At 47.0% G+C, this 22,993-nt stretch overlaps 1 protein-coding gene across 8 annotated transcripts in view; it reads right to left on the bottom strand.

The window, feature by feature from the left end:
• spegb (striated muscle enriched protein kinase b) overlaps positions 1 to 22,993 on the bottom strand; it is a 109,965-nt gene that overhangs the window by 73,894 nt on the left and 13,078 nt on the right. The window contains exons 1-2 of one of the 8 annotated variants that reach the window (XM_064309880.1): positions 8,880 to 10,140; positions 3,273 to 3,315 (exon numbers count right to left, since the gene is read on the bottom strand). The exons of 4 other annotated variants lie outside the window; for them this stretch is intronic. In XM_064309880.1, coding sequence (XP_064165950.1) covers positions 3,273 to 3,315; positions 8,880 to 8,912 — 76 coding nt within the window. In that variant the 5' untranslated portion in view covers positions 8,913 to 10,140. Of the gene's footprint in view, positions 1 to 3,272; positions 3,316 to 8,879; positions 10,141 to 22,993 lie in introns of those variants that run through there. 3 more of the 8 variants (XM_064309882.1, XM_064309884.1, XM_064309885.1) reach the window with 3 other exon arrangements.

The raw sequence follows: 22,993 nt of genomic DNA on the forward strand, positions 1-22,993 counted from the left end.
GTGGCAGCAAGAGGAAGCAGACAAGAGAACACCGTTACTATAGAAACCAAACACTCACCTTACTCTCACCAGCAATCAGTCAGCCAACCCCAACCATCACCAAGACACAGCTGAACTAATGGGTAAGATGTTCACCAGTGTCCTCATTCCTAATTCCAGTTTGTACCCAAATGTATTTGGGCTATCACATACTTTTTAAATGATCTTTTCCTAATGATAAAAATTCTGATTTTTCTTCAGATGTCTGAGCTGCCAGTTGTCACACAACCTGAACCAGTCCTGCAGGTAGTTATTGTTCCAGTGTTATTATTCTACCTGGATTTGCAGATCTATTTTTTTGTTTGTTTGTTTGTTCAATTTGAAGTGTCCCAAAATACCCATTTGAGATTAGAATAAACCCTCTTCAGATTATATGGTTACCTTTTAACCCCTGTGTCATTATTGCCCAAACTATTTGAAGTTCATCTTTATCACAGTACGTGAAAAGTTACATTTACAAAATCATGCAGTAGACACATTTGTAATCCAGTAGCATCTTGAAGATCAAATGCAGTTTTCAATCATATCAATTATACACAATCTGTATACAAGGATATGAATAACATTAATTTTAAATGGTTCCAAATTATGAATGATTTCCCGTTCGCTTCTGTTCATCCTCTGCGATGAACAAATCAGAAAAATATTGTCATAGATAGCAATATACTAAAGATACAGAATTATGAGCAATAAAGAATAAGGCCATGAGATGAGCTTTCTGCTAAGATCAAAATGGCCCCCTGAGGCATGTCAGCACTCTGGAGCGGAGCTGGGAACTCCGCACCTCACAGCAGGTCTCCTGAGGTCCCAAACCGACACATTCGGTTTCATAGTGTCACACCACCTTCAGCTTCCATATTAATGTAATGTTGTGACAGGCTGCTGACTAAAATACTGATAGATTCTTAAATTTATATTCAGTTAAAAATTGATGGCGAACATTTGACTGTAATGCAGTTCAGAACACTAAATGCTCAGATGTGCTTAACAGAATATAATATTTTGTATGAAAAACAGAATTTTACAGTTGGACATTGACACTGCTAAGCAAATGAGATTTACCAGAAAATCTCTTGAAAAATTCACTTACACACATATCATCATAAATTCACCATCCAACTCCCACCCCCACTCCCACCACTCCAACAGAAATGTCGTGAGCACTGTTTTTCTTTTCAATAAAAGCTATAGACTGCTAAGCTTAAATCTTAATTAAAACAAAAGTCTTTCAATCACAACACGCACAAAAAATTCTACTGTTTTAAAGACACACGGCATGGTGAATTTCACTCAGTCATTTCACTAATTTGCTCAATCATGGTGAATTTCACACAATTATAAACACAAAAGCTACAAAAAAGTAGAAACAGGATTTATTATGATTCACAAATGAAAACAAACACAAGAATACCACTTTTGACAGAAAAGAAAAATGGAGTTTTTGGTGATTTTTTAAGTTTCAAGATGCCTCAGTGGAAACATTGTAGCTGTGTGATCTTTAGCTCAAGTCTCTACCACCTGTGTGAGGAATTTGTGGAGATACTGATTAAGGACGACCATCCAAGAGATCTACCCTGACAATGACCGGGAAAATCACCTAAATCCCTAACCAAACCCAATTTAAACATGCGCTCCGGCGCAGGGAGAATGAATAATCTCATTAATCCAGAAGGAGGACAGACAGCTTCTGGAAAGCCAGATGTTTGTGTTAGCCGAAGGAAAACGCTTGTCCCTACGCTGAGAGTGTGACCCGGCTGCTCCAATCACAGCAGCCGATCGTGGTCGCCGTGGCGCTGGGCTGCCCCAGTCACACCAATCACAGCTCGCCTGGTGCGCTCCGTCGAAGGAGGGAGTCCCGTGCTGAACTGGCTGTCACTGGGAGCTGATGTGGATCAGCACAGACACCAGACTGCACCAGGAACCACACACAGAGCACATGCTAAGGGACCGTCTACCAGACTGCACCAGGAACCACACACAGAGCACATGCTAAGGGACCGTCTACCAGACTGCACCAGGAACCACACACAGAGCACATGCTAAGGGACCGTCTACCAGACTGCACCAGGAATCACACACAGAGCACATGCTAAGGGACCGTCTACCAGACTGCACCAGGAATCACACACAGAGCACATGCTAAGGGACCGTCTACCAGACTGCACCAGGAATCACACACAGCGCACATGCTAAGGGACCGTCTACCAGACTGCACCAGGAATCACACACAGAGCACATGCTAAGGGACCGTCTACCAGACTGCACCAGGAACACACACAGAGCACATGCTAAGGGACCGTCTACCAGACTGCACCAGGAATCACACACAGAGCACATGCTAAGGGACCGTCTACCAGACTGACCAGAATCAACACACAGAGCACATGCTAAGGGACCGTCTACCAGACTGCACAGGAACCACACAAGAGCAACTGCTAAGGGACCGTTACCAGACTGCACCAGGAATGACCACACAGAGCACATGCTAAGGGACTGTCTACCAGACTGCACCAGGAATCACACACAGAGCACATGCTAAGAGACCGTCTACCAGACTGCACCAGGAATCACACACAGAGCACATGCTAAGGGACCGTCTACCAGACTGCACCAGGAATCACACACAGAGCACATGCTAAGGGACTGTCTACCAGACTGCACCAGGAATCACACACAGAGCACATGCTAAGGGACCGTCTACCAGACTGCACCAGGAATCACACACAGAGCACATGCTAAGGGACCGTCTACCAGACTGCACCAGGAATCACACACAGAGCACATGCTAAGGGACCGTCTACCAGACTGCACCAGGAATCACACACAGAGCACATGCTAAGGGACTGTCTGTAAACGAGATGCTTTTTTTGTATCGTATAGTGCTCAGATTTTAATGTTATCATCAAAGGCTGCTGAACCCTAAAAGCTCTCAAAACCTGTGAAAATGTTGATGTATGAGGATGACTGCATTTGGATGGAAGGTGGTTGGGATGGCATCCATCCACAACCTTTCAGAATACTGGGGCACCCAGTCTCCCGATACAGCTCTAACACTCCGGAACTTTCCCACAAATTCAAACCCACAGAAATATTACAGATCTTTCGTATGACGCGGGCTGAGACATAACTATGCATCTTCAAACTTAGGCAAAACCCAAGAACTCCACCGGCTCACAAATACTCAACGTAAAGTTTGCTTGCTAGTAACCTGTTATCTATAAACCCAAACACACCATGGGTGAACCGGCCGAAGGTTCGACTGGAGTGTCCTGTTTTCTGCAACGAGAAGAACAAGCAGTGTTAGTAAAACGTTCTTACTATTGGCAAGGGGCACATCAATAAGAACCTGCTGCTCATAAAACAGATGGCGAAAATATGGCGCAAGGCATGGTTTGTCTTTTCATTTCTGTGCAGTTAAGACCCAGTGCATACCAACACTCGTGCTTACAGCATCACAGTCACACATACAGTCATTGTATTATATAGTCACACATACAGTCATTGCAGTATACAGTCACATATTTGACATTATAATATTCTCATATTTTATAATGTAGGGGGCATCATGAGAGAACAGAGGTGTGCAGTGGCTTTTGCAGTTAATCATTCCCGTCCACTAAACTCTGATGCAGTTTACAGTACGGGCATCAGCAAGGCTAAGGGCTGCTTTGCTTACAAGCATTATGAGTCTCGATGCCAAAGTAATCAGCAATTACTAGATTCACCTCTTCCCTGCCTGCCAATACAATTTGCAAATATCTTGTAAATATGTGTATAAACCTCACGTATGGTGCTAGCATCTGTAGGATGTATTCAGACAGCACTGCTGTTTAAGGTGGAAATGAAGGAGATCTGTGTGAAACTGGGCCAGTTTGGAGCCCTACACAATAAAATGTTCAGTGTTAAATCAACACTTACGTATGTAAGATACCATGATCTGGTTCAGAGTAGGACCAGATGTACTCTGGTGGAGTTGAATTAACACTGGACGGTTCACTTTGTACCACCTAAAGACTCTGGTAGGGGAGTCCGATAGGTAGCTCTGAAGCCCCTTTCGTTCCGACTGAGATTCTGTTGAGACGCGATGCGCAATAGTACATCAATAACACACTCAGCCGTTAATACCAGACTCAGTGCATGTGTGTGTGCGTCAGATGCGACGCGCAATAACACACTCAGCTGTTAATACCAGACTCAGTGTGTGTGTGTGTGTGTGTCAGACGCGTGTGATGTCAATCAGCCATCAGTACCAAACTCAGTGTATGTTTGTGTGTGCACGTGCATCTCTGTGTGCACGTGTGTGTGTGTGCACGTGTGTGTGTGTGTGCGCGTGCACGTGCATGTGTATGTGTGTCAGCAGTGGCTCTTTGGCCAGGCCTGTGAGGCTCGGTGGCCACCCCCGTGGCTGCCCGTCTGTTCGCTCGCCCCTTACGAAAAAATCGCAAGTGAAATCGGCGTTTTCACGTGTGAAAATCACAATGTCACATGTGAACTACAATTTTCACGTGTGAAAACACAACAGGTGACTTGAAATCACATAACTTGACTTTTCTGCTCTCATCTTATTCGTGGGATTGTTTTTAGAGTTCACATGTGTACTCTTCACACGTTGGGTGATTTTTTTTTTGTGAGGGGTCCTTCCATTCGCCCACATCGGTGCCTACCCACTACTTATCTCCCGCAGATAGAACGGGCAGTACAATGTTTGCTTGGGGGGAGAGGAAAGTGTGTTCTCTCTGTCCCCCCCCCCTCCCCTAATCCATTACCCACGGGGAGAAACCCAAATGGCTGCTGCACTGGGAATGATCTCCACCTCACTCCCATGGAGCCCGGTGCCTAACACAATTATCAATGTGTGACACCAGCAGGGAAAATAGTCCCAGTCTCCCCTCTGCTGGAGAGAGAGAGAGAGAGAAAGAGAGAGAGAGGAAAAAGTCCAATCCCAGCCTCCCCTCTGCTGGAGAGAGAGAGAGAGGAGGACGGGAAAGAAAGGAGACAGGACTGAGGGGAAAAGGAGTGTGACGCCATGTAACCAGTTACCCCCCCCCCACCCCGCTGAATCAGCACATCTGGCACGGTGCCGTTACTGCTAATGCGTTCACTTATGGCCTGCCTTTACGGCCCCCTAAACCCGAACCCGTCATTCTCTGCTTCAGGCCAGGGCGTGCGCGGACCTGACGCTTCTTAAGATGCTCCATCACCTGCACGTGGAACCATTACCGGAAAAACAACAACTGACACTTACGATTACTAACAATTTTTTAATAATGTAGCCTACCTTCTGCCCCATTTGCATGGCTAAGGCCAGCCAACACCTACTTGCACATAGCTCGCATTGTTTTACCACTTTTCAAATTAAAATTATAGACATTTTTGATTGTATGTGCAATGAGGAAGGCAGAAAGGAGAGGACTAAACACATTCTCTTGGCCAAACAGTTGATAAATTGTGGTCAGACTAACTACTTTAATATTGCTTATACTGAATACTGTCACTAAGGCCATACTGTTGTGCAGTTTGCTGTACGTATCTAGCATAATATTAAGAAGTGATCTTAATGATAGACAGATTGTATCATTATGATTTTTCATTTCTAAAAGAAAAAGATATATGTTCTTACATATAGCATCTTGTTTATGTGTAGAGATATGTATGGACCCCATCAAAAAAAAGAAGAAGCAGTGAGTCCAGTCGGGAGATTTTGGCCTGTCTGAAATGATTCTGCGTTTCACACCGCTGCAATTTAAGACGGCGCAGGGATGAAGCGCGCGCTCCATTTGGAGCAGCGCATGCCTCCTACGATGAGCCGGTTGGGTCCAGTTACATTTTCCAAAATGACGCCGGCTCCAAACAGCGTGCCAAATCCGTCCTGGTCCCTGTCGTCCTCTCCGAACAGAAGGATCTGAAGTCAACCGTCTGTACTACGGTGATCAGGGCGCTGGAAAACACTACGGGCGCGGAATAAAAAGGAAAAATACTGTACGGATTAGACATTTTATAGTTACAGCACATCGTGTCCTCATTTCTGAGCAGGGACAAAATAAGAGTTTGGATATGATGCACTAAACTAATTTCACAAGGGCACTTGGGCGTTGCAGGCAGGCAGACTGATTTGCTCTGATGCCAATTCGTGTTTTTATTTTGCTTAAAATATTTAGCATTTTTAAACGTCTAACGAAGCCCTTGGCATAGCAGAGATCGAGCGTATATTAGTTATATTTATGAATGTTAACGTTACTGGACATAAATTCTGCATATTAATAGCAAACTTGTAAATAAGAGCAAAAATACATGTTGGTTATTTATTATGCTATCATTCAGAAGGCCGCTCGTCGGTAATGATAATTGTGTCACTAATCACCAGATTTAGCGGCTGAGAAATTATTCTTCTGGTAAAAACAATAATGGGCTTCTGGTGAGGTCATTATCACAGAGCGACGCCGCTCCTCTTGTTAAATGCAATGTCTTTTAGACAGACGGGTCTCTCAACTGGCTGCCATAAAAAACAAAACAAAGAAAAGCCCCGGAAATTTGTGGAATAATCTGTCAATGTGAACAATGACAAAAAGTCAGTTTTGTACCCTAATAAATCAAATGTCTGAGGACGGGGCTAAATCGGTGACAAATCGGCGCCGGTGCACGGACAGCTGTCTATTACTTTTTTTGCGAATCTGCCTGATAAAGCGAGCTTGGTGGTCTGTCTGACACGGCGGAAATGGAAATCCCGCTATCTTTCTCTCTGTGCAGCTCCTCCTTATCTCACTGCCTCTGGGTATTTCCATTCGTTATAATCAACCGCTTATTTCGAACAGAAAAAGTTACAATAAATAAATAAAGGAGTGAATCATATTCACTCCAGAAGTTTTCCGGCCCGGGAGATAGTAAATCAAGCTCCTTTCCAAATGTCTTTTTAAAACAGTGATATCCGCTTAGATTAAAACTGACTGATAGCCAGTGATTTCGCCATGTGATGCCGCGTTCACTTACGTCACGTGTGGCGATTACAGACTTTTTTAAAAGATGTTTTACGCGTCTAATCGCACTGGCAGACAATCATTCAAGACCCATGTGAATTCACCTGAATACCTCTAAGAAAGACCAAATGACTGAGCATTGCTGTCAGCGACACTGGCACTGGATTCTATGAAACTGCTTATACAGATCCCTGATGGTTTGATTGATATTGCATATGGTATAGGCTACACAGTACATTGCATACATGGGCTACTTAGGGAATAATAACCTTTGGGGCCATATTGTAAATAAATAATCTACCCTACAAATGACCTGGCTTGAGTTTCTATTCAGTTCTTCTCTCTCTCTCTCAAGTGTAATTATGTCCATTCGGTTCAGTGATACATCTGTCTGGGTCTGTGCCCTTTATAACAGTCGATCTGTTTTTGTAGACGGAGGTCCAATTATCTATGTTTCTTTCACAACCACCACCTCACTCCTTCTCCCCCCGACGCCCCCCACCCCCCCCCCCCCACCCCTCTCCGCTGCCTGCTATTGTGTAAAAACATTTGTCTTTGCTGATTTTCCCCTGATTCTTAGAGGAGAAAACACACACAGACACACACAAACACACAAACATGTATACACATACACGCACACACATATTTTATTTTTTTAAAATCTGCAGCCTTCATACATTTCTTTGAAATTGGCCCCTGAACAGCATGGCATCCATTATAAGAGTATGTAATGTATATTATACGGGTATTCTACATTTACTGCCAACACAAAGAGCAGAGCCTGAGACAGTGAAGTTTCCTTTCGGCAGAATCGTGTCTTTAAAGAGACCGTGCAGGAGTCGTGCAGTCTTCTGTAGCCCATTTAGATTTATAATAACGAGAATTGCCCTGCTCAGAGGATTTCCTACAACAGTTAGCAATGTGGATTATTTTCCAGATCTTTCCATAAAAGAACAAAGGGTTATGGGAGTGCCATAGGAGAAAATGAACAAATTAGCTGTTTTTGCAGGGATATTTACTGTTGTCCTTGTTTTAAATAATGAAAAACAAAAATCTGCACGCTAAGACTCTGTAATATATTGTATTTTATTTCTCATTCTTTCAGTGTTTTTTTGTGAGATTCCTTTGAACTTTTTGAGAGGCATTTTGCTTTGTGTGAGAAACACGAGCCCTGCCAAGCAGCTCAGAACCTTTTTCCACGCAGACCTTCTTGATCCATAATGAAATTATTCCATAATATGCACACAAATGCTCTGTGAGTAAAAGCCATTCAGTAAGTTTTCTAAATATATATACACAAATGTCAGTTAACATTTTTATTTTTTTATCCTCTGGAGCTTATCAGGAGGGAAATGATAGGTCTGTTTCCAAAATAAAAATTGGTTGTCAGGTTTGGACAGTAAACCACATTGCTGATTTTTGTATACTTCCAGTCTTACCTTGGTCTAGAAAAACCGATATTTGTAGCACTGACCACTCAAGAAACGATTGTTCTGAACACGGTGTCCGTAGCCTTAGGGAAAGAGAGCTGTTGTATTCACGGGTTCAACAGCGCACTACACAACACAGAGTTTTCCAGAGAAGCCAAATAGAAAATTAGCGCGTGAATTGTACTGACCAGGGGTGGGGCACTTCAGTAAATTCAGCATATATGGAGTCAGTACATTTGTTCAGCATCGACCACCTAGTTTATATGAACCATTTGAACCATAGCCTATACACTTAACATAAAAACCAGGACAGTGTGCGCGCGCGCGTGTATATATAATGACAGCATTGGGTACCATATTTATTTAAAAAGCAGCGATCCATTCCATCATCAGTATGAGCGCACAGAAGAAGAAAAAAACAAGCAAACACACTTACCTGGAATCTCTTCTTTGACCAGATTTTCTTCATGGTTGTGTCTGCTCCTGGTTTGGCGATGCGTTGTTTACAAGTCGGGGAGCGACTCTCACACCTGCTGGCTGTTGGTTCTCTCTCGCAACAACATGATTACAATCTTTCTCCACTTGTAGAGTGACGCGAAACAAAAGAACGCGATTTCTCAAAACGAATATCTTCCCAGTTTAAAAAGACAAAGAAGTACCAAAAAAATAATACTAAATATACAAAAATGCGCTTCCGAATTTATTTGGCACTCTTGGCCAAATAATAATCCAGAATGGAATGACGTGAAAACAGCGTTAAAATTCGTGTGCTTTGCTTGTATTAGAATGGGAACGCGTATCAGCCCGCTACAGTGCGAAGTCTGTTTCCACTTTCCCTTCTGGCGGAGAAAGAAAACGGGCTTCGGCAGGTGATATCGCGTCCAGCCTCCAGCATCACTCCTCGAAATGCACTCGGACCTGGACAATCCCCAGAAAAGCCTCAGTGCCGACACCGGCAGAGAAAATTATAAATCCCCGATCCTCTAAGAAGCGGGGGGCAAATCAGCGAAGAGAAACGTTTCACCACAATAGCAGGCGGCAGATCGAGAGAAAGAGAGAGAGAGCGAGATAGTGTTTTCACAGCTTTGCCTTGTCTTCTCCACAGAGAGGGGGAGTGAGTCAGCCCCCGATAGCTGGAGGATGGATGCAGGTTGGCTTTTCCCGTGCTTTTATTTTTTTTCCCTCGTTCCTCTCGTTCCGCTCTTCCTCGCAGAGCTAACAGACGCTGATTGCAGCTTCAGCGGAGGAGCCCCTTCACCCGAAGCCATTATATATTCATAATCGATGCCCGTGACGTCAAAGATGCCTGGAGTCAGTGTTGCAGTTGTGATAAGCAGTAACTAGTCTTTCACACGGATGAGCCCCCTTTAATTCTCCTCTCTTCCCGTACAGCCGTCTCCGCTTCCCCGCCATACTGCTGCATCTTTGTCAACAATGTTTGCTTCCACCAGGAGTGGGCAGCGAAAACAAAACAACGACACAGTTTTAACAATCCTACGGAAGAACACAGAGGCGAAACGCCGCAATATAACTGTAGGCTATTGAAGACAACAGTTACATTATGATTATCCTTAACGAATGGGCTAGCAGAAACACCCAGGGACAACAAAAACATTGGCTATCTCAGCCAGGCCGTCATTTGCAATTCCAGTATAGGCTATATCACAATACTTTATCAGTAAACTATAGCCAGGTAGGCCATATCACAATACTTTATCACAATTCTATAGCCAGGGTAGGCTATATCAGTATACTGACAAAATCAAAATGAAATTTACCAATATACATTCTCGAATGGATTTGTGGGCACATGCTTATTGTCATTTCGTGGAACCCATCCACATTTTTCAACGCCCAAATGTGACTCATTACAGAAATTGTTTACGCGGTGCTTCTAGTTCTGCTTACCGAGGCAGAACGAAGAACGGATCTCCCGCACAGCGGACTGGGGGATACTCATTCATTTTCATCACCTGCCACGCGCACAATCCCCCCCAATTACCGGCCCCTCGTTCGCTGTCTGTTCTCGTGCTTTATCAAGCACATCTGAGCCCCTACAGCCGATGCATTACCCAAACGCTTTGTAATGTATTAAAGCCAGACAGCAGAACCAGTAATGTAGGCCTGTTCATAACGAGAACGGAGCGCTGCTTCCGTGTTCTGCCTCTCTTGATTGGATCATCTGAATATCAAAGTGAGGTGGTTCCCATGCCTACTCCTCCCCATATTTTCTCTTATCTTCAAGTCAGCAGCCAAACAGAATCCATGCAACTAGGTGAGGGGAACTGTGTTCAGCTGCTTTAACTCTCAAAGTACTGGGCTAGAGGCAGGACCAGCAGACCCTGCAGCTCTCCAGGACCATGGTTAGCCACCCCTGGTTTACTCAATCAGGTATAGGTAAAAAAAATAGGTAAGTAAAAATTTTCTGAAGAACACAAGAAATGTCATTTTCTCTTCCATATTATTCTGTAAATAAAGTATCCTAATTATTATGCTAATAAAAACGAGGAGTCTGTGTTTCAGGACATCATTTTGACAGTCGCAGAACTACCTAAACAGAACTGAAGCAGGTGTGTTCCTCTTTTTCCATTCTGTTTCAGACAGAGATGCAGCTCAGTTGGAGAGCCATCCCCCACCCTCAGCCCAGTCTGTTTCCACACACAAGGGGGTGGGGGAAGACAGTGAGCAACCCTCTCTACTAGGTTTGAGGCACATTACAGCAGTGGAGAGCCAGAATGGAGGCTTTATCACATTATCACTACCTCCATCACACAGCCTATTGCCATCCCGTTCATACAAATAGACCCCACCTTATCCCGTTCACCTGCTCACAGAGACGCACTCATCCACTCACCGCTCAGAGACAGACACACTCATTCACTCACCACTCAGAGACACACTCATCCACTCACCGCTCAGAGACAGACACACTCATTCACTCACCACTCAGAGACAGACACACTCATTCACTCACAGCTCAGAGGCACACACTCATTCACTCACCACTCAGAGACAGACACACTCATTGACTCACAGCTCAGAGACAGACACACTCATTCACTCACAGCTCAGAGACAGGCACACTCATTCACTCACCGCTCAGAGACACACTAATTCACTCACAGCTCAGAGACAGAGACACTCATTCACTCACCGCTCAGAGACAGACACACTCATTCACTCACCAATCAGAGACAGAGACACTCATTCACTCACCACTCAGAGGCACACACTCATTCACTCACTGCTCAGAGACAGACACACTCATTCACTCACCACTCAGAGACAGACACACTCATTCACTCACCACTCAGAGGCACACACTCATTCACTCACCGCTCAGAGACAGAGACACTCATTCGCTCACCGCTCAGAGACAGACACACTCATTCACTCACAGCTCAGAGACAGACACACTCATTCACTCACCACTCAGAGGCACACACTCATTCACTCACCGCTCAGAGACAGACACACTCATTCACTCACCACTCAGAGACACACTCATCCACTCACCGCTCAGAGACAGACACACTCATTCACTCACCACTCAGAGACAGACACACTCATTCACTCACAGCTCAGAGGCACACACTCATTCACTCACCACTCAGAGACAGACACACTCATTGACTCACAGCTCAGAGACAGACACACTCATTCACTCACAGCTCAGAGACAGGCACACTCATTCACTCACCGCTCAGAGACACACTAATTCACTCACAGCTCAGAGACAGAGACACTCATTCACTCACCGCTCAGAGACAGACACACTCATTCACTCACCACTCAGAGACAGAGACACTCATTCACTCACCACTCAGAGGCACACACTCATTCACTCACTGCTCAGAGACAGACACACTCATTCACTCACCACTCAGAGACAGAGACACTCATTCACTCACCACTCAGAGGCACACACTCATTCACTCACCGCTCAGAGACAGAGACACTCATTCGCTCACCGCTCAGAGACAGACACACTCATTCACTCACAGCTCAGAGACAGACACACTCATTCACTCACCACTCAGAGGCACACACTCATTCACTCACCGCTCAGAGACAGACACACTCATTCACTCACCACTCAGAGACAGACACACTCATTCACTCACCGCTCAGAGACAGAGACACTCATTCACTCACCACTCAGAGGCACACACTCATTCACTCACCGCTCAGAGACAGACACACTCATTCACTCACCGCTCAGAGACAGACACACTCATTCACTCACCGCTCAGAGACAGAGACACTCATTCGCTCACCGCTCAGAGACAGACACACTCATTCACTCACCGCTCAGAGACAGACACACTCATTCACTCATCACTCAGAGACAGACGCACTCATTCACTCACAGCTCAGAGGCACACACTCATTCACTCACAGCTCAGAGACAGACACACTCATTCACTCACCACTCAGAGACAGACACACTCATTCACTCACCACTCAGAGACAGACACACTCATTCACTCACCGCTCAGAGACAGACACACTCATTCACTCACCACTCAGAGACAGACACACTCATTCACTCACCACTCAGAGACAGAGACACTCATTCACTTACCGCTCAGAGACAGAGAAACTCATTCACTCACCACTCAGAGACACACTCATTCACTCACCACTCAGAGGCACACACTCATTCACTCACCACTCAGAGGCACACACTCATTCACTCACCGCTCAGAGACAGAGACACTCATTCACTCACCACTCAGAGGCACACACTCATTCACTCACCACTCAGAGACATACACACTCATTCACTCACCGCTCAGAGACAGACACACTCATTCACTCACCACTCAGAGACAGACACACTCATTCACTCACCACTCAGAGGCACACACTCATTCACTCACCGCTTCACAAGCCCCCTGGCTAAGAGCAATCTCACAGATCACTCAGCTCTCTGGTGCACAAAAAGCCTGGTATTGTGTCCTTTCTCTCTGTGTGTCTGTCCATCTTTGTCTGTCCCTCTCTGTCTGTCTCTCTGTGTCTTTCTCTCCTTTCTTCTGTCCATCATTTTGCTTTATCGTCCACATTCCTTGATTGCAAATTTATCTGTCAAATTCAGGGATAGAATAGCAGAAACCACAAAAACGTCAATGTTAATCTCCATATACTGTTCATGAACTATGTTCAGTGAACCATGTGACTCTATTAATGGGCACTTCATTTGGGAAGCTTTCACAGGCAGAGGAGCTGAAGGGCTTTTTTTAGGGCAGACGAGCTGGGTGGATTTGTGTGCTTTATGGTACTGTATGAAACAGACCATGAACGATGGCACGCTCTGGCACAAGTGAATCTCTGTTCCATTTAGTTTGAAGATGAGTCATCTCTCTGCAAGCTGTGGTGGTGCAGAACTGATTATGGAACAAACAACAGACATTAAGGGAGTCGTGCTCCCACATAAAGTTCTACCCGCTACTCCAGATCGTCCTGGGGGCACAATTATGAGGCAGGAAATTGATAGCTTTATGCTGCTCCCACCCCATTACACAATCCATTGTCACAGTAACTGCTTATTGCCCCTGATGTGGTCTTCGATAGGAAGGAGACCTGGAGAACCATTCCTGCAAACAGAGGATCTCTGCTTTGTGTGATGGAGGTGTAGGCCATCTCTGCAAACTGAGGATCTCTGCTTTGTGTGATGGAGGTGTAGGCCATCTCTGCAAACTGAGGATCTCTGCTGTGTGTGGAGGAGGTGTAGGCCAGCTGTTCCAGGGAATGAGGGCACAGATCATAACCCCTCTGCCAGCACTCTAATAACCCAAAACAGCTCCATTTAGCAAACGCTGAGGACATCAATCAGTGAGGTCCTGAGAGTCGCCTGGTGAGTGTGTGAGAGAGAGAGAGTGTGCATGTGTGAGTGTGAGTGTGTGTGTGAGTGTGTGTGTGTGTGAGTGAGTGTGTGTGTATGAGTGTTTGTGTGCGCGCGCGTGCGTGTGTAAGTGTGTGTGAGTGTGTGTGTGTGACTGTGTGTGTGTGTGTGTGTGAGTGAGTGAGTGTGTGTGTGTGTGTGTGAGAGAGAGTGCGTGAGTGTGTGTGCGTGTGTGTGTGTGTGTGTGAGAGAGAGTGCATGAGTGTGTGTGTGTGTGTGTGTGTGACTATGTGTGCGGGTGGGTGTGTGTGTGTCATCGCCGTGGCGCCAGCCTGACGTCTAGCCGGTGCTGGAGGGAGGTGCAGCTGAGGTGAAGCGATGGTTTTACGGTCAGCGGAGCGGCCATTTTATCACTGGGGAGACACTCAGACAGTCCCCTTCACAGAACATGGCCCTTCTGAGAATATGATGGGAGGTCTTCGTATGGGAGATTGTGATGTTGATTGGTTTATTGATTAGTTGGTAAACAGGCAGACATGTAGTACAGTGGGTAGGGAACAGGGTTTTAAGCTTAAAGGTTGCGGGTTCGTTTCCCAGGTAGGACACTGCCATTGTAGCCTTAAGCAAGGTACTTCACCTGAATCGCTTCAGTACAAATTAATACTTTGTAAAAATGCGAAAGTTCTGTAAAATGATCTGGAAAATTGCACATGCTAAATGCTTTTAAAGTAATTTGGTACTGGTGGGCATATTAATCAGGTCACAAAGGTGAAAAAGCAAGAAAGATTCACTCCTCAAACAGATAATCATACAGGTACCACATGAATACTGAAGTGCTACTTCAGCGCTGGAGGTAGCTGTATAATGTTGTATGGTACAGTAATCTTTTTAGATTTGGGTGTGCATGGCAGGTATTAACGGAAAGACTTGCACTCAATTATGGGGTGTTCTTTACAGGAACTAATGCGCTGAGTGCTAAGGAAGTACTGGAAATCAAATCACCGTCAGGAGAAAGCTGTCCTTTATAGAAACCAGAGCTCAAAGCAGGGATGAGATAATGGCGGAGGACGGCTATCTGTCAGTTATGACCGTAGTTCTGCTGAGGCTTCACATACGGCCCAGGAGTCTCACAGCGCAGCTGTGCATTAATCCCTTCTCAAAGCAAGCCCGGCCAAAATAAATCAACAGAGGACTGTCAATAAATAGGACATTTTGTGGGGGAAAAAAACAGCATTTGGATGCTGAATTAATCTCTTGCAGCCTTGGTTTGATATTTTTCAAGGTTAAAAGCTAAAAGAATTGGCAGCGGACCACGTCATAATATTTGAAGGCCTGCCATGCAATACCAATGACTCAATGACCAAGCAAACACGAAAAAAAATCCTATAGTGTAAAATAGGCTGAGGCCTAAGATTTTGAACGTATCCTAACACGGGTTTGTATAAAAAAGCAGTTAGATCATATAAGTCAATGAATCATGATGACAAGGAGCGGAAAAGAGTACGGCAGTAGGGCGTAATATGCCTTTTCCTCATCGACACAGGGCAGTGCAGGATGAAGCTCGCCTAAAGGGACCCCCTCTCATTTTAAAACTAATGGGACCCCCCCCCATTTTAAAACTAATGGGGACCTGTGCTGAATGTGTAATGTATCGCTAACAATAAAACGACAGCGGTTCTACTCTCTCGCCCCCCCCCCAGAGCGCTTTCTCTCTCTTCCCACTTCCTTTCTCCCCCCTCTCCTCCACTCTCTTTCCCTCCTTTCTCTCTCCCTCTTCTTCCTCTCTCTCCTCTCCTCCACTTTCTCTTTCCCTCCTTCCTCTCTTTCTGCCCTTCTTCTCTCTCTCCTTTCCTCCACTTTCTCTTTCCCGCCTTCCTCTCTCCTCTCCTCCACTCTCTTTCCCTCCTTTCTCTCTTTCCGTCCATCTTCTCTCTCTCCTTTCCTCCACTCTTTCCCTCCTTCCTCTCCCCTCTCCTCCACTCTTTCCTACCTTTCTCTCTTTCCCTCCTTCCTCTCCCCCCTCCTCCACTCTCTTTCCCTCCTTTCTTTCTTTCCCTCATTCCTCTGTCCCCTCTCCTCCACTCTCGTTCCCACATTTCTGTCTTTCCCTCCTTCCTCTGTCCGCTCTCCTCCTCCACTCTCTTTCTCTTTCCTTCCTTCCTCTCTCCCCTCTCCTCTTCCACTCTCTCTTTCTCTTTCCCTCCTTCCTCTCTCCCCTGTCCCCCACCTCTCCTCCCTCCCTCCCCCCCCCCCCCGCCGCACGCTCCTCCGTGTGATTCGCGGGAACGCTGTGTTCCGGCGGCTGGAAACCCCCCCCCCCCCCGTTGCCCTGGTAGCAGATAGCGCCTGACGCTACAGCGTGACGTCCGCCAGTGATAAAAGGACAGCACCCCTTCTCCCCCGCCCCCTGGAAATCCCAAAATAAGTGCCTATGACCCTCAAAAGCCCAACCAAAGGCACGCTCATCTTTAGCGACTGTCTCGTCACTGCCTTGCATGAGCTCCAGATAAACTGTAGCAGTTTGCAAGTCACCGGTAAAGACTTCTGTTGCCCAGAAACAGGCCATGCACCCCAGCCGACCAGCCCACGAGGAACACCGCCATTACCAGGAAGCGAGCTTTTAAACACTATAGTTGAGACTGTTTACCCTAATTTCAGTATGTCTTTAGAAAAGCTGGACATTCTATTCTTGAAAAGCTTCAATCATATTGTTGAGATCTTGGCTCACATTTTGACACAGAAGGCAGTTACTAATAAAAATTGTGCTGAGGCATTTCTGCCTGTTCTCTCTGCTCATTGGCTGAGGTATTTCTGCCTGTTCTCTCTGCTCATTGGCTGAGGCATTTCTGCCAGTTCTCTCTGCTCACTGGCTGAGGCATTTCTGCCTGTTCTGTTTGGTCATTGGCTGGGGCATTTCTGTCTGTTATCTCTGCTCATTGGCTGAGGCATTTCTGCCTGTTCTGTCTGCTCACTGGCTGAGGCATTTCTGTCTGTTATCTCTGCTCATTGGCTGAGGCATTTCTGCCTGTTCTGTCTGCTCATTGGCTGAGGCATTTCTGCCTGTTCTGTCTGGTCATTGGCTGAGGCATTTCTGTTATCTCTACTCATTGGCTGAGGCATTTCTGCCTGTTCTGTCTGCTCACTGGCTGAGGCATTTCTGTCTGTTATCTCTGCTCATTGGCTGAGGCATTTCTGCCTGTTCTGTCTGGTCATTGGCTGGGGCATTTCTGCCTGTTCTCTCTGCTCATTGGCTGAGGCATTTCTGCCTGTTATCTCTGCTCATTGGCTGAGGCATTTCTGCCTGTTCTGTCTGCTCATTGGCTGAGGCATTTCTGCCTGTTCTGTCTGCTCACTGGCTTCACAACTTAATTTATTCATTATTTTATTTTCCCCCTTTTTTCAGAAGTTGAAGGATGAGGCACTTACCCTGAGCCAGACAATCACAATAAGTGTCAAGACAATTCTGCAGCCAGTTTGAAATGTGCTTTGAGTCTGATCTGCGTGTGTGTGTGTGCGTGGAATAATGTTATAGTTCTAACTCTGTAGATAGGTTCTCAGTCTAGTGGGCCTTTCTTCAGTTGCAATGCAAAGTCGTTGCTAGGTTAACATTATACTTGTTTAATGAGCCTCTGTGCCTTCTTGGTTCACATGCAAACGCACGCACACGCACACACACACAAGCACATTATTTATTCTTTTCTGAAAATATTTTAGGCTGTCTAGTTGAGAACAGCGAAACCTGTTCAAAAAGCACATCCTATCACACAATAAGCACCTGCACAAAAATCACATCCTATCACAACAGGAACCTGCTCAAAAAAACACACCCTATCACACAACAAGGAACCTGCTAAAAATTCCCACACATAACCAAAACTACTGTGCAAAATGCAGTTCCCACAGAAAACCAAAACTACATCTCTATAAGGACACAGATCACGATAGGTCCTCCATGCTCGAGTTTAACAGAATATTCATGATTTAACTACCATAAATGATTTCAAATCAACACCATTATTCAGTTGTTATATCGTATTGTGACATTCTAAATACAGTTCAGAATTCATGTTCTTGCAAGCTATTGCACAGAATTTTTCTGCAAATGTCAGCACGTCTGAGACACGGCCTTTACTTAATTATATAAAGTCTTAGGGGAATAAAAGCGAAGTAAATGTAAAAAAAAAAAAAAAAAACATGCAAAATACAGGAAATACAGGGAATACCAAGCCTACAAACGTGGATGATTTTTAAAGACGGATTTGTGCCAGGCAGTTTGCATTAGAACGTAACACAAAAACACCTGAGCTCCTCCCACACACATTAGAGGGAATCTGCATCTGATGGAACCACAGGCTTTTCCCCAAGGGCTCATTCTGATTCAGAATCACCCCTGACTGAGTCTCCAGAATGCTTTCATTGCTCTATTACTGAATTCACGAGGCAGCGTGATTCCACGCCAGGCTCACAGCCAGCTCATAATCTCCATGCAATGCAAGGTCAAGGTTTCCCAGGTATTGGCTCATAAATACACCTCGGGAACCATATTACAGGTGTCTGGGTACATGTTTCAAAGCCAGGGTTGACTGTAAAAAATATATATATATCACGTGTATACATATTATAGAGCTAACAGAATGTGAAATTAGACAACAGCTGGCAGAAAACAACTAAATATTTTTAAATTAATTGCAATAGAAAAGGCCAAAATTGCAGCCCATATTTTGCGAGTACATCAACATCTATTAATAACACTTGATAAAATATGCTAATACCGTCTGTTTGCGGATAACTCGGCACTGGAGTGCTAACATCATGTGCTGTGTAAAGGTAATTTCAACCCTGCTGAAATATCAAAATCCCGTTTCAGAGTACCAGCGCACGTCTGCGGGGGAAAGCGTTGTGCCGCACAGGTGCATTATGGGTGCGGTGACTCACACCCCGGCCGTCGCTAGGGCGATCTCAACACCCTGCCCGGTCTGGCCGCTGCACATAAAGACAGATAAACTGTCCTCCCTGGGGATCATCTGCATACTGTGGAAGGGGCCGGGCTAGCAGGCAGGACCAGAGGAGTGCGAGCCACATCACGCAGCAGGGATGGAAATAGCACACCCGCTCCGCCACACTGTGAGCCGGCCCAGATTTTACTGCGAGCAGGTCATTGCTGGCCGGACACTTAACAATATTTAAAGCGATTTCACAGTCTTAGAAGTCGTAGTAAAATCTTTCCAGTCGTACGTCAGTCCCAACTCACGATTAGTGTGAGGCTGTATTAAGAAGGCTTCGACTAAGTTTGTGACCGTCTTTTCCTCGTCTTGACCGTTCCAACAAAATCAAACATGTTTAATATCATCGTAAGTCTTTGGTCTTGGCTCAAAAGTATTGTGATGGTCAACGACGTGATTTACAACGCTACACCGCCAACAGCCAATAGGTGCGCTGGCTTTGTCCGACATCAGCACAGCAGAAGAGGTTTAAGATTAAAAAATCCAAAAGAATCCTTTTGGAGTCATAGGATGTGTGTAGCTGTGATGATTCCCAGTCTTTGCAGAACCTCCAAGACTAAAAACCCATGATTTAGGACTGTTGTTAAACGTGAGAGTGTGTCAGGCTTTGGTTGTCTAGCAGTCGTCTGACGTAAAGGGGGCGTCAGTGTAGGCATTATGACGGCAGCAGGCTTGTGCTCAGGAGCCACCTGCAGGCTCACCTGCTGCAGAGTAGCACCTGCTGCGGCTCAAAGCGCCGCGCGTCCTCGCCGCTATTTCCAGCGCTTAATTACGACGGAGAAAGAGGAGAGGAGCGGAGCGGGGGAGAGAGCGGAGTGGGGGACAGAGAGGAGTGGGGGAGAGAGCGGAGAGGAGCGGAGAGGAGCGGGAGAGAGAGAGGAGCGGGGGAGAGAGCGGAGAGGAGAGGAGCGGAGCGGGGGAGAGAGCGGAGTGGGGGACAGAGAGGAGTGGGGGAGAGAGAGAAGAGGAGAGAGAGGAGTGGGGGAGAGAGCGGAGAGGAGAGGAGACGCAGCCCAGCCTGCTGCAGACCCGGCGCGACTCCGCTCCACCTGTTCGCTCGCGCTGAGGAGCGGCGACAACTGCCGAGCGGGAATTCCCCCGCGGGGAAAGAGAAGCCCGCCCTCACCCGCCGCTGACATTGGACACACGCGCGCACCGCCCGTCTCCCAACACACACCCGTCTCCCAACACACAGGAGCACGTAACACACTGCCACACACACCACACACGCCCGTCTCCCAACACACACACACGCGGCGCGCACTGCCCGTCTCCCACACACACCCGTCTCCCACACACACATGCGCGCACCGCCCGTCTCCCAACACACAGGAGCAGGTAACGCACTGCCACACACACACGCCCATCTCCCAACACACAGGAGCAGGTAACGCACTGCCACACACACACACGCCCGTCTCCCAACACACACACACACACGCCCGTCTCCCAACACACAGGAGCACGTAACGCACTGCCACACACACACACACACACACACACGCCCGTCTCCCAACACACACACACACGCCCGTCTCCCAACACACTGGAGCACGTAACACACTGCCACACACACACACACGCCCGTCTCCCAACACACACACACACACGCCCGTCTCCCAACACACACACACACACACGCCCGTCTCCCAACACACTGGAGCACATAACGCACTGCCACACACACACACACGCACGCCCGTCTCCCAACACACAGGAGCACGTAACGCACTGCCACACACACACACACACACGCTCGTCTCCCAACACACTGGAGCACGTAACACACTGCCACACACACACACACACACGCCCGTCTCCCAACACACACACACACGCCCGTCTCCCAACACACACACGCGCGCACCGCACGTCTCCCAACACACAGGAGCACGTAACACACTGCAAGCACTGCCGCAGGCAGCAATACCAGCCAGTAGTTCACTCTGGCCAAATCCTCCCAAAAAGAGCATAAGACAGGTTGCAGCTGGAAGAGATATTGGTGTGCATCAGTAGGGGGCGCTGTTCCAAACGCCCTGTCTAGCAACTGAGGAAATAAGGAAGGCAGTTCCAGCTCCCCAAGGTTATGAAACAGAACCTGGCACTTCATCAAACGGGGATATGTTAGCTCCCATTCTCAACCGGAAAAACACAGGCTCTATCGGGCTGGCAGGTGACCACGCCCCACAGCTCACTGCCTTGCATTTCAAACTGTCCTTGATTCTCCAAGTCATCTTTGTAAATGTCCAAAGGCATTCTTGGATGACCTTCCTGGTTAAATCAATCAAGAATATGTCTTCTGGCTGGGAGAGAGAGTACATTTTCAGGTAGACTCCTATTCCCTCAGAACACAATCAGAGAGAAACAGAGAGGTAAGAGGAAAAGAGACACAGAAAGAAAGAGAGAGAGAACCATATGTGTATAACCTCTATGGCACACACTGAATCCAAACAATAGGCTATTGCTTCAGACCACCCACCACCCATCGATTGCTAACACAAAATACACAGAGATATAATAATATGACCCACTTAATGACTAAGGTAATGGTTCAGGACAGCAGGCACTTAGTTTGTATTTCTCATGGACTGTCTCTCCACGTAGGAGCGGGGCGCTGTGACCGCTGAACTACTCGTCCAGTTCTGAACCCGCAAACCGCTTGCAGCCAAAACGTTCCCCCGAGTCAAACACAGATCCCAGCGTTTCATGAGTCATACGCACGAGTCACACAAAACCGGTCCTTACGGAAGAAGAGAGGACGGGGCGGGTCACCGGGCTGGCCTGCGAGTTTGCGAGCATGGAATGAGGCTGACGTCCCGAGAGGAGTCTGTTCGGGACACGTCGGCGCCTTACCCCGAGGTTCGGCCACAGGGACCCCCCCCAGGAGCCGCCTGCGCAGTACCGGGGAGGCGGGGAGGGGAGGGGGGGGGTCTAATGGAGACCCCCGTGGCCTATCGGGACCACAGGAGTGTGCGCGTCTGTGTTGGAGCGTGACTCGCTCGTGTGGCGACCCCGGCGTGAGGGGCTTCCGGCCTGCTCGCGCTGTGACGGATGGATGAGCTCCACGCTCTGGTATCAGATCTGCAATGTGCCAGCACAGGCAGCACCCTACATGCAGGGACAGGGAACATTTAATGGGGAAATTAATATCCTGTGTCAAGGACAAACTAACAACAAATTACACCGACAGAATTTTTTTGAAGCAACCCTGTAACCTCATTGACTCAAAGTCACTCTGTGTTAATATGTTCTTCCACCTCCTGCTTGTGAATCTGGCGGACTGTACCATCGCCCTTTAAGGGTTAAGGCTGGAAAGAGCCGGCGTGACGCGGCTTTAAAAGGCGGGTCTCCTCACGGAGGGGCCAGACGCGCTCCGTGTCGGAGGGGCCAGACGCGCTCTAGGGCCGCGTGCTCCGTGTCGGAGGCCAGTCGCTCCGTGTGGGGGCTCGTGTAATGTGTCGGCGGGCGGCGGGCTCCGTGTGAGGCCACAGTTAGGACTGTGTGAAGTGGGCACTTGTTCAGCGTGCTCTCGGTCCTTGACACCAGAAAGAGCTGCATTGTGGGGATTTCTCCATCTCGTAATGAAAGCTGTATCCTTCAGAAGCAGAAAATTGATTGAAACAGCAGCTCGGAGATATATATTCCCTGGCCTGACTGAAAATGGCCTAACTATACGACAAAAGACTCACCCGGAACAGTAGG

This window comes from Anguilla rostrata, chromosome 15 (genome assembly GCF_018555375.3).
Source record: "Anguilla rostrata isolate EN2019 chromosome 15, ASM1855537v3, whole genome shotgun sequence".
Lineage (NCBI taxonomy): Eukaryota > Metazoa > Chordata > Actinopteri > Anguilliformes > Anguillidae > Anguilla > Anguilla rostrata.